At 38.5% G+C, this 16,122-nt stretch overlaps 1 protein-coding gene across 1 annotated transcript; it reads right to left on the bottom strand.

Moving 5' to 3' along the window:
* Window positions 1–7,444: 7,444 nt before the first annotated feature.
* LOC128884580 (NAD kinase 2, mitochondrial-like) lies at window positions 7,445–14,489 on the bottom strand. The gene is made up of 5 exons (XM_054138052.1): window positions 14,478–14,489; window positions 11,517–11,953; window positions 10,035–10,119; window positions 9,707–9,965; window positions 7,445–9,002 (listed from the first exon to the last, which is right to left on the bottom strand). The coding sequence occupies exons 1-5, from the start codon at window positions 14,487–14,489 to the stop codon at window positions 8,779–8,781; spliced, it is 1,017 nt and encodes a 338-aa protein (XP_053994027.1). The 3' UTR covers window positions 7,445–8,778.
* Window positions 14,490–16,122: the final 1,633 nt, after the last annotated feature.

Here is a 16,122-nt window from a genome sequence, read left to right as displayed (position 1 = left end):
AATTATACAATTTATACAATTTTTACAAATAACACATGTTATCCATTGTATATGATTCTATTCTACATAATATAAAATGCTGTAATTTTATATTTTTCTCTTTCAATCAATTACGTAATAGAACCTATTCTACAGAGAACTGTATGCGATCGGTTCAATTTTTCTCCTTCCTATACATCATCCCCATCGAAAAGGGTTAAAAACGGTCCACGTTTTGTTCCTCTCCGCGCCTCTTTCGCTGGCCCTCGCATATTCTACGCGTATCTTCCCCTCGGCGTCATTTGTTTTCCATTTTCTTCCTTTTCGTCCAATTTCCTGTCCCTTTTCCACCGGTTCCGCGCGTCTTCCATCCCATCCGTTTCTCTTTCATTCCCTGGCTCTCCTTTTGTTTCTGTTTCCGCCAACGCTGCTCCAACGATCTATCCCTCCCTCTTTCGAGCTCTCGCCCCGCGCACAGGTGCCCCTGCACCCCCTTTCGTTCCATTTCGAAGCGTCGTTCTCACCGACCGTCCGCGATCGATGCACCTGGCTGCATTTGCAAGTTCGGAACGGAATCGGCAGAGACGACAAATCGAACGGAATCGGAAATCGCAATAAGGCCGACAAAACTAACGCGCGATTCCTCGCCCGTACTAGGGCAGGAGGGGTTGGAGGGGCGACGATGGGCCACTTTGTTTTGCTGTCTTATCGACGCGAGAGGGAATTCGGTTTCCGGTGCGAAACGTCTGGCAGGAGGACACGATCATGCGCGACAATTCCTTTTTTTTTTTTTTTGTACTTCGGGCATGGAGAGAATGAACTCGAGACACAGTCGCACGGAAGGTGATGGAAGATTCTAGCTGTGGCAGAAATTGGAATATTTTTGACATCGTAGAAATGACTACTTTTCGAGCCACCGAGTCATAAATTTAGTGGAAAAATCGAAGATTAAAGTCTAAAGTGCCGCCATTTTGTTAGTTATCTTTGAACAATTTTTCCTTAATTTAGGATGTAAGCATATTTATAATCGGATCATCAGTGCAATATATTAACTCAATTAACATATGTAACGATTAATCAACATTCATGAGGATATTTATAAATAATTACGAAACTATTTTCAAACATTTTTACTCGAAAATTTCAATTCCTTTTCTTACTCTATTTCTTCGTTATTCTGTTACAAAGCACGATTTCGCATAATTATCTGAAGATTATGTTGCGCCAGTTAACTCGAGTACATTCGTTGAGCGGAATCTCTTTTAATCTTGCAACTTCATTTTGCGACTTCAACGGGCTATAATTGCAATTAAAGTGGTCTAGAAAATGAGAGATTCGAGAAAGTAGCACGCTATCGGACGTATTTAACAGCTGCTGCAAGAATGAAAAAGTTAGAAAAAAAAGAAAAGATGGATAACAATGGAAGTATAACGAAGTAACCTTGGATCGTGCCACTTCAATTTTATGCAATCTTCACATTCGAGTGAATCTCGTCGATTAAATTCTCTCCTTGCCCCTAATTTTCAAGTTAATTAGTACAGGTAAAGTGCTCGAAAGGTACTCGAACGTGGTAATTATGCAAACAGGAACAACGTTCAAAGTGTCCTCGAGGAATCAATTTATAAGCGCTTAAACATTCCCGCGTAGGCCTTGCCTCCGCGTTCTAATAACTCGATTCGTTTCATACCGTGTATCAAAAGTTCTTCCAGTTTCGCGAAGTACAATAATATTATCAGCGAGTTAAGTCACCTGCCAGTCCGCGCATAGAATTCCCATTGAAAGATTTCAAAGGATAAAGACATAAAGGGGACTCCTCTTGAAAGGGATAACGGAGGCGAGAAGGGGGGCGGTTAAATTATCGCAGAAAATATTTATTCCATCTTTGACATCGCGACTCTTGAATCTTTTGACCCGTTTACCTATAGGGCACTGATAAAAGGAATATGACACAGGTACGCGATATCGTTAATTACCATCCGATCGGTGCAAGCCAATCGCTGTAAATCGAGACTATGGCTCGGTGTAAATAAAACAATAAATGTAACTGGCTCGATCAACGTTCCAGGCAGCAACTTGCGTTAGGAAAATATTTAACGAAGCGTATCGATGCCTTCCTTGTATATTCAGTTTATTACTTCAAAATTAATTAATGGTTTCTTAAACGACTCGAGAGTCTTGCAAGCATTTATATAATATTCATAAAAGTCATATAAAATTAAATGTATTTTTATAAAAAGAAAACTGATTTCCTTGAGATATATTCTTTTTGTATATTCTACACTAAATTTACAGATTTAAAAAAATATACGTTGTGACATAGCATCCAATAATCTCATGCATTACATACGGTAATTGTACCAAAAGAATATAAATATTTTACACGATATAGGAAAATAGTGATTTTCTCAATGTATTCATCATCAAGTACTTTTTCTAATTTTTCTATGAATGTACCTCAATTACATCTACAACACATATTCCACTGACTTCAATCGGTCAAACCCTTCAGAAATTATAAATTATTTTAGACATTCTTAATATTCTTTTCTTATATCAAATTAGTTAAACATTGAAGACGGACATTTAGCTAAATTCCAAGTGAGAATTCTAAGAAAATATGCGAAAAAAATGAACACCATCCACGCGAGAGCAAATCGTCCCCTAACAAAATAAAACATAAATTTCGTTCTTCCATTAAAATTCCTTGCACGATGCACTTACTGTTGCCTCGTGATCGAAATATCCACCCGCTTTATAATCGTCCGTGGTTCTTTATGGGAAGGTCAAAATCGAAGGCTACTTTTCTCAGCAACAGATTCGAGGTACCTGGTTAGACTGTCGCTACGGCGGGTCAATTCGTAGGCAACCACAGACATCCATTCTGGCACCTACATAAATATTATATTCCCCGATAATACCGCGCGCTATAAAACTCGGCATTAATCACCGAACAAGAAATACCTCCCTCTGGCGGACCTAGACACAAAACGACCACTTATCCGAGCCGGGCTTTCTCCGTTTCGAAGCCTGCGGCTGTTCCGCAACCTCGTAAATCGCAAGACGGAAGCTGAACGCAAGAGAAGGACAAAAAGCACGGTATACGGGCGGCGGTGGAAGATAGACAGTGTGGAACAAATAAACGGTCGGCCGTGGATAGGGCGAGCGCGAGGGAGATAAAGCAGAAAAGTGTCGGGCGGGGAGAAGGATAAGTACCTGGAGCTCTTTCAAAAACAGAATGAGAAGGAAAGATTGGCCGGATGCGAGTCGAGGGGCATTCCGCTCCGGCTGTGGAGAAATTGGAACGTTTTTGGACTTCTATCGAGTGAAAATTGTTCGAGATGCGGATTTGGAACCTCGCGGTGTCGTTGATACGAATCTTACGGGGGAGGAACGTTGCCCTTCAGTTTGAGAAGAGTGTTAATGAATATTGTTCAAGTTGCGAGTATGGATATTTATATTAGACATTTAGTATCGTCAGAAAAAGTTCTCAAACGTCACGGTGTTCCCTAGAAGGTTGGTCGAAATTTTCGTACAATGGATAATAATTTGTTAATACAGAAGTAAAAGAGCTCGAAAATGAGCGAGAAATGTATGTTGCCACTATAAAATTGTATGATTTCATAGTCTTTGATATTGATAATGGAAATATATTCAAAGTAACCGAATGGAGTACTCTATTCACTATACTACGCTATAAAAAAGAAACCGATAATCCTGACAGTTTAATTTGACTCACAATTTTGCATCAAATGACTAAAAGGAAACGAGAGCACAGAAATGATCTTTCATTCGTTATTCGAAATTTCCAGCCAGACAAAAATTCTTTCCACTTTCGGCTTAAAGGAGAGGACAGTTAGACGGTCCATCGTAGGAAACAGAGCGGCAAGAGCGGAAGGACGAGAAAAGGAGACGAACGAGGGAGATGGAGAGGGAGAAAATGGAGCACGACGTAGAGACGGAAGCCACGCTGTACCCCGCTTTTAAAACGCTCCCCGCGGTGAAATAAATTGGCGCCGGCGTGTTTACACGTTGAGGGCGTAGGTAAAATTCCTGAAGTGTAGCAAAGCAGCCCGGAAAAGGTGGATGGCGAACAGGAAAAAAGGGGTAGGGGCCAGTGGTGTCGACGGGCGCCAGCTAGGGGGCCCGAACGAGGTGAGCTGTGTTTAATTAATGACCGGACTAATTAAAAGCCCAAAGAAAAATACGCGCGCGCTCCGAACACCCTGCCCCCAGCCAGCACGAGAGCGCTCTAAAACGCTCGTTCGGGGTTCATTCATAGACGCAGATCGGAGGTGGTAATTGGAGAAAAAAGCTGTGAAAATGCGTTTCGCGGCCAATAACTTCCTTCTTTACGTTCCGAATTCGATATACCGCGTCGAACTTGCTCTTCTCGTTGGGTTATTCAAAACAGACACTCGCAGTTATATTTTAATTTTGCGAATGGCGAACGACTTTTCTCTTGGAATGAGTTTTCTCCGTATAAAAATAATCATATAAAGTTTGTATACGATTCTTTCAAAGATGTGGAATATTTTTCATGAGGATATAAACAGCAACTGTACTTCCTTTTCAAATTTACAGATAAATACAGACAACAACAGCGCTTTGTTTGGTTCTCGTCTGACTCGATGCTTTTCTTTCTACTTGATCTTTCTCTCTTCAGTGATATACTGGAAGACTGTTAAACCGCAAGAACTCTTACAACTCTTGTAGAAACTTGGTCCAATGTATAATTTATCATTGAAAGGTTAAGTATCTGTAATACTTCTTGAAACGTAGTTTTGGCAGGATTATAGATCGCAAAGAAAGGACCACCGACTATGAAAATAACGACCGAGTACGTGTTACATTTTTATTGGCTTTGCAAACAGATTACGTTTTATATTAAATGTTACATATTTGCAAACGACATTACAGAGACAAGTACAAAAATTCCTCCTCCGATGAATTTAAAAGGAATTCTCAAAACTGGTGGAGATCAGTGTCACTGAAACTGGTGGAGCGTGTCTAATACTTCTTGTAACGCAGTTTTGGCAGCATTATAGGTCGTGTTCATTAAATAGCCGATCCTGTGAGAAATGCCTTCTGTTAATTTCGTCGCATAAATTGTAGAATAATTCCTTGGTTAATAATCTACGAATACATCATCTAAAAAAAAAAAAAAAAAACTATACATGTCGAATTGAGTAACCTCCTCCTTTTCGAAGTCGGTTAAAAATACCGATCGTGTCAATTTTTCTTTCTATCGAAATATTGGATTACTAAAGTAGCATGCTACGTACTTACTTCTCTTCTACAGATCCGGAAACTGTCTTTGATGTCGTGACGCCCAGGACATCGAGAATGTCGAAGATCGACCAGATCGCCATCAGGCCTAGAAATATCTTCATCTCGTTCTGCATTTTGACGAATTCTGTGCTGTGCCCTCAGAACGAACGACCAGCATGATAATAAAACAATTTCAAATCGACATTCTGCATCCAGATTAAATTTACTGTCCCGATTTTTTTTTTTTAGATGTCCAAAACCGAAACACGATACGAACGTTGAAATTTGACGCGAATATGGAAGCTATCGATATCAGTCTTTTGTTTCAAATTAGGAAATTCTCCGTATCACTAACGAATGTTTCCATACTGTTTCCATAATGAATGCTACGAATTGTATCAATTTTCTGTTAACAGCATGCTTTTTACATGTAAAAAATAGTACGTGCGAGTGTTCAGATTTGTTATACGTATAAATAAACGTACCAAAATAGTGCGTATGAGTGTTTAGATCCGTTATTGCGGCCAACGCGTCGAATTTCGTTGGCGAATTAAGGAACACAAGAAGGGAATACAGAAACAGAGCGAGAGGGCCAGTATTTCCAGTAACCGAGGGTACAGTTCATTCAGGTCGAATGTTCAGGCGAGGTACGCAAATAGAATGCGAAATGTCAATTACGCCGTTGGCACTGTGCTTTATTAAATTCCGTTTCAGTTATTAGAGTTTCGAGAAAGTTCTAGAAATGCTGGAGGTACGATACCGCCTCATTAATGTGGTGCAGGAATATACAGAGCGCGATCAACGAGTGCGCTTTAAAACCATTTTCGTTCACTCTTGATCAAACTTTGGATATTATATTACTCAGTTTCCCAATTAAATATGCCTTCAGACCACGGGAGAATCGAGTTTCGAGTTTCCTGGTTTCTTGTTTACCCTGCTAATTTCTTCGATTCGCGCTAAAACTATTTTCAGCTCGGTGTAGATTATACTTCTGAAGAACCACGGTATTGATTTTTCTTGCTCTGTATTTACACTAGACGGGAAACCATGATTTTACAAAGAAATTAAAATTTTATGGGAGAAATATAATTATTACGTTATACGTACCATGTAAAAGATATAAGATTAAATCAATTTTCACGTAATTCTGTGTAGCGTGTAATTAATATTTTCCATGTTTAAAATTTCATTTCTTTAACGCTATAACCTATAACAACGCGTGAGACTCGTGGTGCAGAATTTGAAAAACACTTTATTCCAGAAATTTGCAAATATTGAACCGTACCTCGATGCACGCACGTTGCACGTCTTTTCGAAGACTCTAAAAGTGGGCATAATAGGAGAAGTTCGGCTGACAAAATTTCGTTTATCAAGGAACTTTCAGCTCCGTTTTTGGCCGAGATGCTATAAGGTTGAAAGAGTTCAAAAACTTTCGCTGAGAAGACAGACGCGTTCAATTACGAAGTACAAAGGGCTTGGTCGATGTCGTCCGTTGTTCTTGCTCGGCCGTACGTTTGTTTGCCCTCGATGAGTCCGTCTGGAGCGGATATCTCTATTGTTCTTACGGATTGGGTCTTTCGTAGGGATTAATGAGACTGGTTCTTGGCCTCGCAGACATTCGAACGGAGAATCTGTCTTAATAAGTTAACGATCCCCTCCCCAAATCCTAAGAATTCGCTCTGATTAGTGGTTACACGTGTTTGCTTCCCAACGAATTCAATTACGGGTTTTAGAAGAAGAATTTTTCAGTGGAAGACGGGATAATCTACGATGGGTATGCTCTGTATGGATGGTATAACATTGGATAGTTTAATTTTATAATTAAACTACTCTGAACGGTTTTTTTTTTTAAATATTATAGACTGTATAATTTCTTCTGGTATACATAAATCACCCATTCAAAAGCCCGTATTTAAAAAAGAAATTTTTGTCCTAGTTCCTATAGTTTTCTAGATATTTAAAAAAACATGGTTTTCACCCTCAACTTTAGGGGCTGTTTTCACCCCTTCAACATGGACGATTGCCGATAAAAAAAATACGTGTCAAATATTTTTTTGAGAACTACTTACCACATAAATTTTGATCAAAATCGGAGTGTGACAGTTGGATATATTCCCTTGTCAGCTACGCGCGATTTTGTCGCCGTATATCGACGTGCAATTAGGGCAAGGCGTATGTCTGCAAGTATCCACTGTTTGTGCTCAGTGGAGTACGAAAACAGTGCACTTAGCTAGAGACCTCGAGCAACATTATATACATAGGGTGCGTCGTCGAGTTCTGTGTTCTACGTTTAATTGACGCTAAATTGAAGCCAATTACAAGCGAAACTAATCTTCCATCAGCAAGTATCTATAGTTCCTACACGAACCAAAAAGCCTAAAATTACAAATTATTTTTCTGAATACTCTAACATTTACTGCAACGAAGTTTCATTACCTCTGTCTATGATTCTAAATCACGAAGTGTAAATTTGAGCATCGCAATAAGCAAACCACCCTGTACATATCGTAGAACGCGCGAGTATCTCCGCTTGTATATTCCAACACAACTATCTCGCATAAACACCTGATCTCGAAGGTCGGCGTGTCTGCGGTTCAGCCGAAACCGAAATTACGGGGTTAATGGAAGTCTGGACGTAGCTGCCCTCCTTGCAAGAAAACGGGAAACTGAGCTGGAAAGGTAACCCACCCTCTCAGTTATCGCAGAAAGAGAGCGCAAGTTGCCCTTTGCTACCGAATAAGCGGCCCCTCGTATCTTTTCGCCCTTGACTACTTTCATTTTCGGAACAAACGCGCGCAATTATTTCTTACTTTGCCTCGCGCCCTCTCCATCAGGGATAAATAAGAAATCCTACTGTATCGACGCTGGAACTTGGGAGATTGCGCAAGAAAATGCTGCCCCTTGGTTCTCGCATTTTTCATGAAAGAAGAATTGCGCATCAACTGGCCAGACAAGTCTCGAAGCAACGATAAGATATACGGTATGGTCGTCGAATTCGGAGTGTGAATAGTTTATGAGGAGAGAGTTCGAGTGTGGAATTTGTCCGATTCTGTTTATTAAAGGGAGTATTGCTTTTTTAATTATTATTATTATTTTTTTTTTATTGAAAGAAATGTACACAATTTTATTGCGGAAGATTTTCTCAAAAATGTGAAATAATTTATTTAGAAACATCAAGCCTATTATTTAATTTAGACAAACTTCTTTAATAGATAAAGAGGGTATGAATACTTATGAGTTTGACTGAAAGGAATTTTTTTAATACGTATATTGAATTACTTCCTTCCTATTGTAGAGTCATGATCGAACGTAAAGGAATTGATTAAATAAATACTCTTTGAAAATGAACACTTCAAGAAACCGATAACGTTCGTTCCCACACAAGCATTTCTTACAATGCACTCATAAACAAAGAACAAGAATACATACACTAGTACTTTAAAATATACCTGAACTAGAATTTTGTTGATAATATTTTCATTTTGTTTGAAGAATTCCATCTTAGTATCGCTAGTACTGAACGAGTAGGTATTACGTTACAACGATTTGCTTAAGAGAGTCCTCAGGTTTGATCTGGAAAGAGGCGGACGTTCCATCGTTGAACGGCAAAGAAATGCTTCCGTCTATTATCAGGCCAGCGTCAAAGCCGCAGGATTTCACTGTCAGTTTTTTGCACTTTCGTGAATCTGGACAACACCCCGTGGAACGCGACGCACGAATTATCTCGCGTATCATGTACGTCATTCGTGGATCTTCTGCGAAGTAGCAATCGAGAAATTGTTATTTCGAAAGGTCTCTCATACGACCAACTTCTCTAGCATGAACCAAAAATAAATTTCGTAATTCTTGCTATTAAATTACCAACATGATCGTATCGAATTTTTACTTTCTATTATTATTTCTGCCTCCTGATTATAATATTTATTTATATATTTATATTATATTAATATTATCGTGGCGAGAAAAAATACTCTTTTTGGGTATTAATTGTTCACGACACATTAGAGAAAATAAATTTTCTTCAAATCTTTGGATCGATGATTTGTGAATGTATGTGACTTGAACATTTTCTCTGTAAAATAAATTCATACACATGCGTTCACGATGGTGCGCTAATGAAATATTCTACATATGAATATTGAAAAAGCAATTTCGTCATTCTAGCATGAAATTTATTTAAGAATAACTCTTATGGTTAAAAATGAATGTTTTCCAATGAACTTCAACATTTCTTCTGTAAAATGAATCCATATAAATTGATCCATAATAGTACGCTAAAGGAGTACTCTACGTACGAATATTGAAAGAGCAATTTCGTGATTCTGCCATGAAAAATATTTCAAAATCATTTTGACTCCGGATCGATAGATGTAAATTCTCAGCCGATGAATAGAGAACCTTCGGTTCGCCTTTTCCTATTTCGATTTCAGTCGATAAGAATATTCTACGAGTTTCCTACCTGGAGGGTACAAGAGTGCTCGGTGGTATTTGACCAATAAATCGCTGGTTTCCTCTTGGTTCAATTTCTTACCCGTGGCTAGTTCAACGATTTTCTGAACGGTATCTGGGGGTCGATGGTTCATAGATTTGTACCAGGACCGCGAGCCCGAGCCAGTGCACACGCATATACCCGAAGATCGGATCGTATGCGACTCCTGATCTTCGACTTGGACAACCAACGTTATCGGTCTCGCTGCCAAAAATTCTCCCATGAATACCTGAACGTGAACAGAATCAGTTATTTCGGTAAGCTGAACTTCACGGAAGATCGAGAAGGGAAACTTAACTTCGTTCAGTGCTAACCAAGGCAAAGTTCTTTGACGTGGCTGAAGAGCGTCTGCTATTTTGCTCTGCGTCGATCGTATAAGAGCTCTGCGAATTCAATTAATTTTTATTGATTTTAGAACAATTCATTTACTTTTAATATAATTCACTCAATCGCAACATAAATCATTAAACTGGAATATAAATTACTCGCCACTAGACAAATTTATTGAAATGTTATTGTTCATTCGTGGAATAAGATATTCTATTACGTGTTGTATTTTTGTCAGGCATTAAAACTATACCTACATCTTAGCAATGATTAAAACTGTTGCCAGTCAGAAACGAGCAGAAATGTTTGAATGTTCCTTGGTTAATTTAAGATACAATCGAGAACTTACGGCTTCTTTGTGAGCGTCGTAACCGAGGAGAGTATCGTAATTTACAAGTTATAACTGCCGAAGTTCTAATACGCGCGAGGCTATAAATCGAAACTACTTCACGGGGAGGGCCAGCCGCGAAATGAAGACGCATCACGGTCTTTATGAAAACGCAGAATCGGCAATATGCATAGCTTACTTAAAACTTAAGATACCGACGAAAGAACTCCGTTAAACGAGTCATTTCGCGGAAAATATCTTCGTTCTTGGCGTTTTATCGCTCTTACGAACCTAATTTCAGACGACATCGTCCAAAACATGCGAACTTTAAGCTCGAGGAACTTTCGCGACAAATGGAGACTCTGATCACGGCGAATGTAACGAATTTCTAAAAGTACCGAAACAAATTTGCATTCTGTTCCGTTTCGGAGTGTCTCGCGATTTAATAAACCGATTTCAACATTATTTTAGTGAATGCACTTTAATTTGGACAAGGTAAATGATTAAGAAGTTAAAGCGGGGGATAGGAAAACCAATTTGTCAATGTAATTATAAAAATGTTCGAAATATAGGAGTCAAGTTGTTCGACTTAGCAGTTGTGTAAATACGATTTAAAGAATGAAGATTCTTTGCGCTCATTTTAGCAGTGCAGGGTTCTTATTTGAAGCCTTTTCAGAAGATAGCAATTATGTAATATTAATTCGATGTTATTTCTGTTCAAGAAAAAAAAATTGTGATGGTCTTTCGATTCAAATATAGAGCAGAGCCGAGTTTATTAATGATGATTACGTAATTACGCAACAACCAATCAAGTTGCCTAGCCAAATTCTCAGCTTTGTAGCGTTAGTAGAACATTTTCCATGTACGCGCTAGGTAAAGCGACGACATAGTGTCAAGTCGGGTCTCAAATATTGACGTTCAGTGAATGTTGATACAAAAAAAAAAGAAATAAGTAATTGTAAGCGTTGTTGTTCCTTTCGACTCGCGAATGATAAGAAGGACGTCCCAGTGTATGTTCATTTAGTGAAAGCGTCGTATGGCAGCGAATGAAAATGCACATATTGATTTTCAACAGGGAAGAACAAGCTTAGATCAGAGAGAATAACTTTTCTATGATGCACGCACTCGACTCTTCTCTCTCCTTGTTTACGACCCTTCTCGTGTATGTGAAAAGGTCGTCTGTAAAGTCCCTCCCCATTCATTACAGTTCGTATGCGACTCCGCATCAATAACGTGTATTCTCCTGAATGGAGTTTTTCAAATATGCCCTCGATATCCACTGCGTACTTGGATGGAAGCGTAAAAATGCTAGTTCCGCCGGAGACACTGGGATTGATACCGAACACAGGCTTTGTGTTGTCTTTGATCAACTTGGAGGCTAGGAGGAACGTGCCGTCTCCGCCAATGGGGATCACCAAATCTGCCCAATTTACGCATTTCACCGCGTCGGTTATCCTGATCAACGAAACGTTAATAAGTAAGAGCACTAGAGGAATTATTACTAGTATCTTCAAATATTGCAATCGCGACGAGTAATTTAATCTTTTCATTGAATTGAAATTCTGTTAAGTATGGAACAATATCGTAGTAAACATCGTTAAACAGCACATAACTTTATATTCGTGTCTATATTCGCATTGATATTGCTCTACCCAGAGGATTATTGGTAACTTCAGATTCTAAAAGGGAGGAGTTGGCTATTCGAAGAAGCACAACTTTAAGTCAAGGCTACATGTCTATTTTGAGACAACTGTTTAAGGGTTACTTGTAATATATGTACAAATAAAAAATCTCTCAAATACATATACATAAGCAATAATTTGTTTTTCTCTGAGAATCTCATTTCTACTTGTGAAATACAGTTTTAGATTTGAGAATATTTAATGTTTATCGTCTTTATGTAACTACACTCTGAATTGTATGTAATGACGAAACAAAGAGCAACTTCGAAAATTGTAAAGAAATACATCGTTTTTTCAATCCTCATACATGATACAATGGACATTTTTCATTAAAAACCATGATTTAATTCATTGTCCTACCTTTTAGTAATGCGATATCTGATATCGAGTTTTTTGAGAACCGTTTCCAAATTTTGCTCGCAAGCAATTTGCGTTTGATGCTCGGTTAGAATTTCCTGCGGATCCTTTCCCTGGTCTTTCATCTTCGACAATATTTGTTCTTCGTTCAGATCGGGATTCCGAAATCTTAGAAACTCCAATGAGGATAGTTTCGAAACGCAGAGCACCCTTCGAGGCCGATACAACGAATTGTTCAAACAAGTTAATAGTTTCATGATCAACACAAAGTTTCAATTAATGGTATTGATTTAGGTTAGATCATCGCCGGTTATAGTAAAATATTGAAACGTTTTCGAGCAACGCACACCGCGATCGGTACAGATTAATATTAATTAAACGAGGAAATTAGTCTGACCACTGTTATGATATTAAATATTTAATCAAGAGGTTATTCGCTTTCTCTTGCTTTTACAGTAACATTTCGTATATCGTTTCGATACATATTTGAGCATCAGCCATGTTTGAGTATATTGTAACAAATTGTTAATAAATTAATCGACTTCCGGCGTAAAATGTCAAAACAAATATATACGTAATCATCTCATTACCCAATAAATTTCAGTTCGGTGAATTAAATATTTAAATAAATAAAATATTTAAAATATATAAATATATTAAATATATAAAAAATATTTATTAATACGAAGAAGGCATTTTTGCGGACTGAAACGAGCGTATTGCTCTGTATGTCTTCATTAATAATATTCTAATTTTTTTAAGTGTAAAGTGCAAAAGTGTTGTAACTTATTTTCGATTTGTTTCTGCTTATCTATTATTGAAAACAAGTACGTAATTCAAGTGGCCCGTTTCAAATACCCCAAAAAAAATTCCAAAATAAATACAACTTCTCCATAAGTTTACAAAGTTGACGAATCATCGTCTCTCGACCCCTTAACTCGATTCAATTTAATTGAACTAAAAGGATATCTCCCGTGGCGCATTCGACCGCTTCCATTCCTCAAAATGTTTATTCCCATCTCCGAATTAGCGAATCGCATCCTGTCTCTGCGGATTCGTGACATCGAGCGGTACTTCAACTCGGCGCCAGAGTTTTCGTCTACCGACGACGAGGACGGCCACACGGCGGAACGTGTTCTTCGGGATTACCTCACGTGTCCTAAGTGATGCTTGGCACTCAGGACTTGGCGTCGCGAGGTTGCGTGTCTTGTACGTCGGCTTTTGGCGAACTTCGTGGCCCAAACTTCCTCGAAATTTTCGTCTCAATGGACACTGACCATTAAAGCCACTTAAGGTACCAGGATCTTCCCTTAAGCTCGCTCTCTCGTCCCTGTACGTTCTACCCCGGCCACGAAATATTCCTGAACACCGCGTCGTTTCAGGACACCGAAGAGTTCTCAATTATCCGCGGAAGCTATCGTTTCACGTGCGCAGTGACATTTTTATTTTCCGTTGGAGACACTGGGATTCATACCGAATACAGGCGTTGTGTCGCGTTTAATCAAGTGCCGGCATAGAGTGCCGTCTGCTTCGATGAGGATCACCAAATCTGTCCAATTCCATGCTGATCAATGAAACGAAAACGATCAGAGCATCGGAGTAATATATATTGTATATTGGAATCTTGAAATATTATAATCAAACTCCTTTTGGAACATTTTTCATTAATGACACGGCAACATTTCGATTAAAAATGCTAAATCTAAGTGTCTATCAATTATAACAGAAAGAGTAAAACTGTTGAATCGAATATTTAGGGGTGTCTTCGTCGATAACTTTAAAAAGCTTTTTATTTTAGATATTTTTCTTAGATACTGCGTATAATAACTTCTTCAAACTTTATGCATTTATTGATATACGCTTCCAGTAAACATATATTCTTTTATCACACAGAAATATTCCTATCAATCAGCGAATCTTCCCTTAAGTTCGCCCTCTCAACCACGAAATATTCCCGAACAGCACACCGTCGAAATTTCAGTGGCCCGAAGAGTTTCCAACTTTCTTCGAAAGATATCGTTTCACGTGTGCGCCGTGACATCTTTACCTGTCTTCTCATATTTCCGGTTACGTGCTCCAGAAAGCTTCCCGTGGAGTTCCGTCGATAACTGCACCTGCAGTTGCTTTTCTTTTCACGTTTGTTTGTTTTTTTCTTAGTTGAAGGATCTAGTTTTTCTGACAAAATTACAGTATTTCGCGAAGTAGCACGTAGTTTAGGAGCGCATCGTGCAGTTTTCGGTTCGGTCGAGGTGGCCGAGGCCGGTTTCCTGTAACTGGGAGACCGAGGAACTTCGCGGTGAACTTCCCAAGAAGTTTTCGTCTAGAGGATAGCTGACCGCGGAAGCCATTTACGGTACCGGAATGCTCTCTTAAGACCTTGTTGTCACGAAATATCCAAGTGTTTTATATTTCGTGCAAGATGGTTTACTGCTGGAACTTGCCTCGAATTCGTGTCGTTGACCGAATCCTTTATTTGTTCTTCAAACACTTCTGTTACGAGGTGTACGATTCATCGATTAGCCTGGTTTTGGCAGCACTTACAGGCAGTGAATTATGAAATGTTTTCAATACATATTAGTCTGCTTTGTTACAATAACCTGTATAAAATCTAAGTTGTCATTTTGATAATAAAATGTGATATTAAATTCGTTGTTTTCTTAAAAAAGTATATTTATATAAAATTTCTATTCTCACAGTTTTATCAAATTTCCGTGATTATTTTAAAATAAGTTCGGCTTCCTCTTAAATCTGAAAGTTGATGAATTATCGACTCCTGAATCTGTAACTTAATGAACTTCATATAATTGGACTTCGAAACGATTTATCTCAGTGAATTCGTCCGTTGTATAATTAGATTGCAATGCAAGAACGGGAAATATATAATGCAGATTGGTTTTACGACAATCTTAAAGAATGACTCTTCGAAGGAAAACAGCCAATCGATATTCTAATAACAATATACATTTTCGACATAGATATAATTGTATTTCTCTCACGTTTCTTACAATTAACAGTAACAGTTGACAGTTTCCTGAAAGTCAAAATGCCTGTGAAACAATGTTTAAAATAAACTTTCATTAAATAGTTAATTGCAATTGTGTTGAAATAAACCTATACCTAAGAGAAACTTTGTTGACTCCTCTTCCCCGTCTCTGAATTTTTGACAACTTTCAAAGTTTCGCGCACAAACAGGGGGTACGGTTTTAAAATGTCTTGTTAAGGCTGGTAATAAGGCGGTACGATAATTGTATTTTCCCTAGAATTTTTATTATACTCGGCGACATGACAACGAGCCTCCGGACAGTAATTACACGTCGTACGCAGGTTTCAGCTTCAAGCGGATGCTTGAGTCGAGTTTCTGGTACGTTGGTGGCCGACGAACTTTGCAACAAACTTCCGCGTTCTTTCCTTCTCTCGTAGTTGCTGACCACCAGGACCACTTATGATGCTGCGGCATCTCCTGCAGGAAGAAATTTGTTTAGTCAAACTTTCCGAACTCGCCTGACAAATAATTAAAATTTAGCTTCGCTCCATGATACACGACAATTATTTCTCTACCGTGACAGAAACCAAAGAAAATTCTAAAAAGATAAGTATAAGGTATATAAAAATTCAGATTTTAAAAAGCAGTACCTTCAAAATCCTAAAATTACCAAGCATGAGTCTACAACTCGTTTCGCATCATCGCAGGT

Source organism: Hylaeus volcanicus, chromosome 1 (genome assembly GCF_026283585.1).
Source record: "Hylaeus volcanicus isolate JK05 chromosome 1, UHH_iyHylVolc1.0_haploid, whole genome shotgun sequence".
In the NCBI taxonomy this organism is placed as follows: Eukaryota; Metazoa; Arthropoda; class Insecta; order Hymenoptera; family Colletidae; genus Hylaeus; species Hylaeus volcanicus.
Note: the sequence above shows the minus strand (reverse complement) of the source record. Positions and strands in the feature narration are given on the sequence as shown.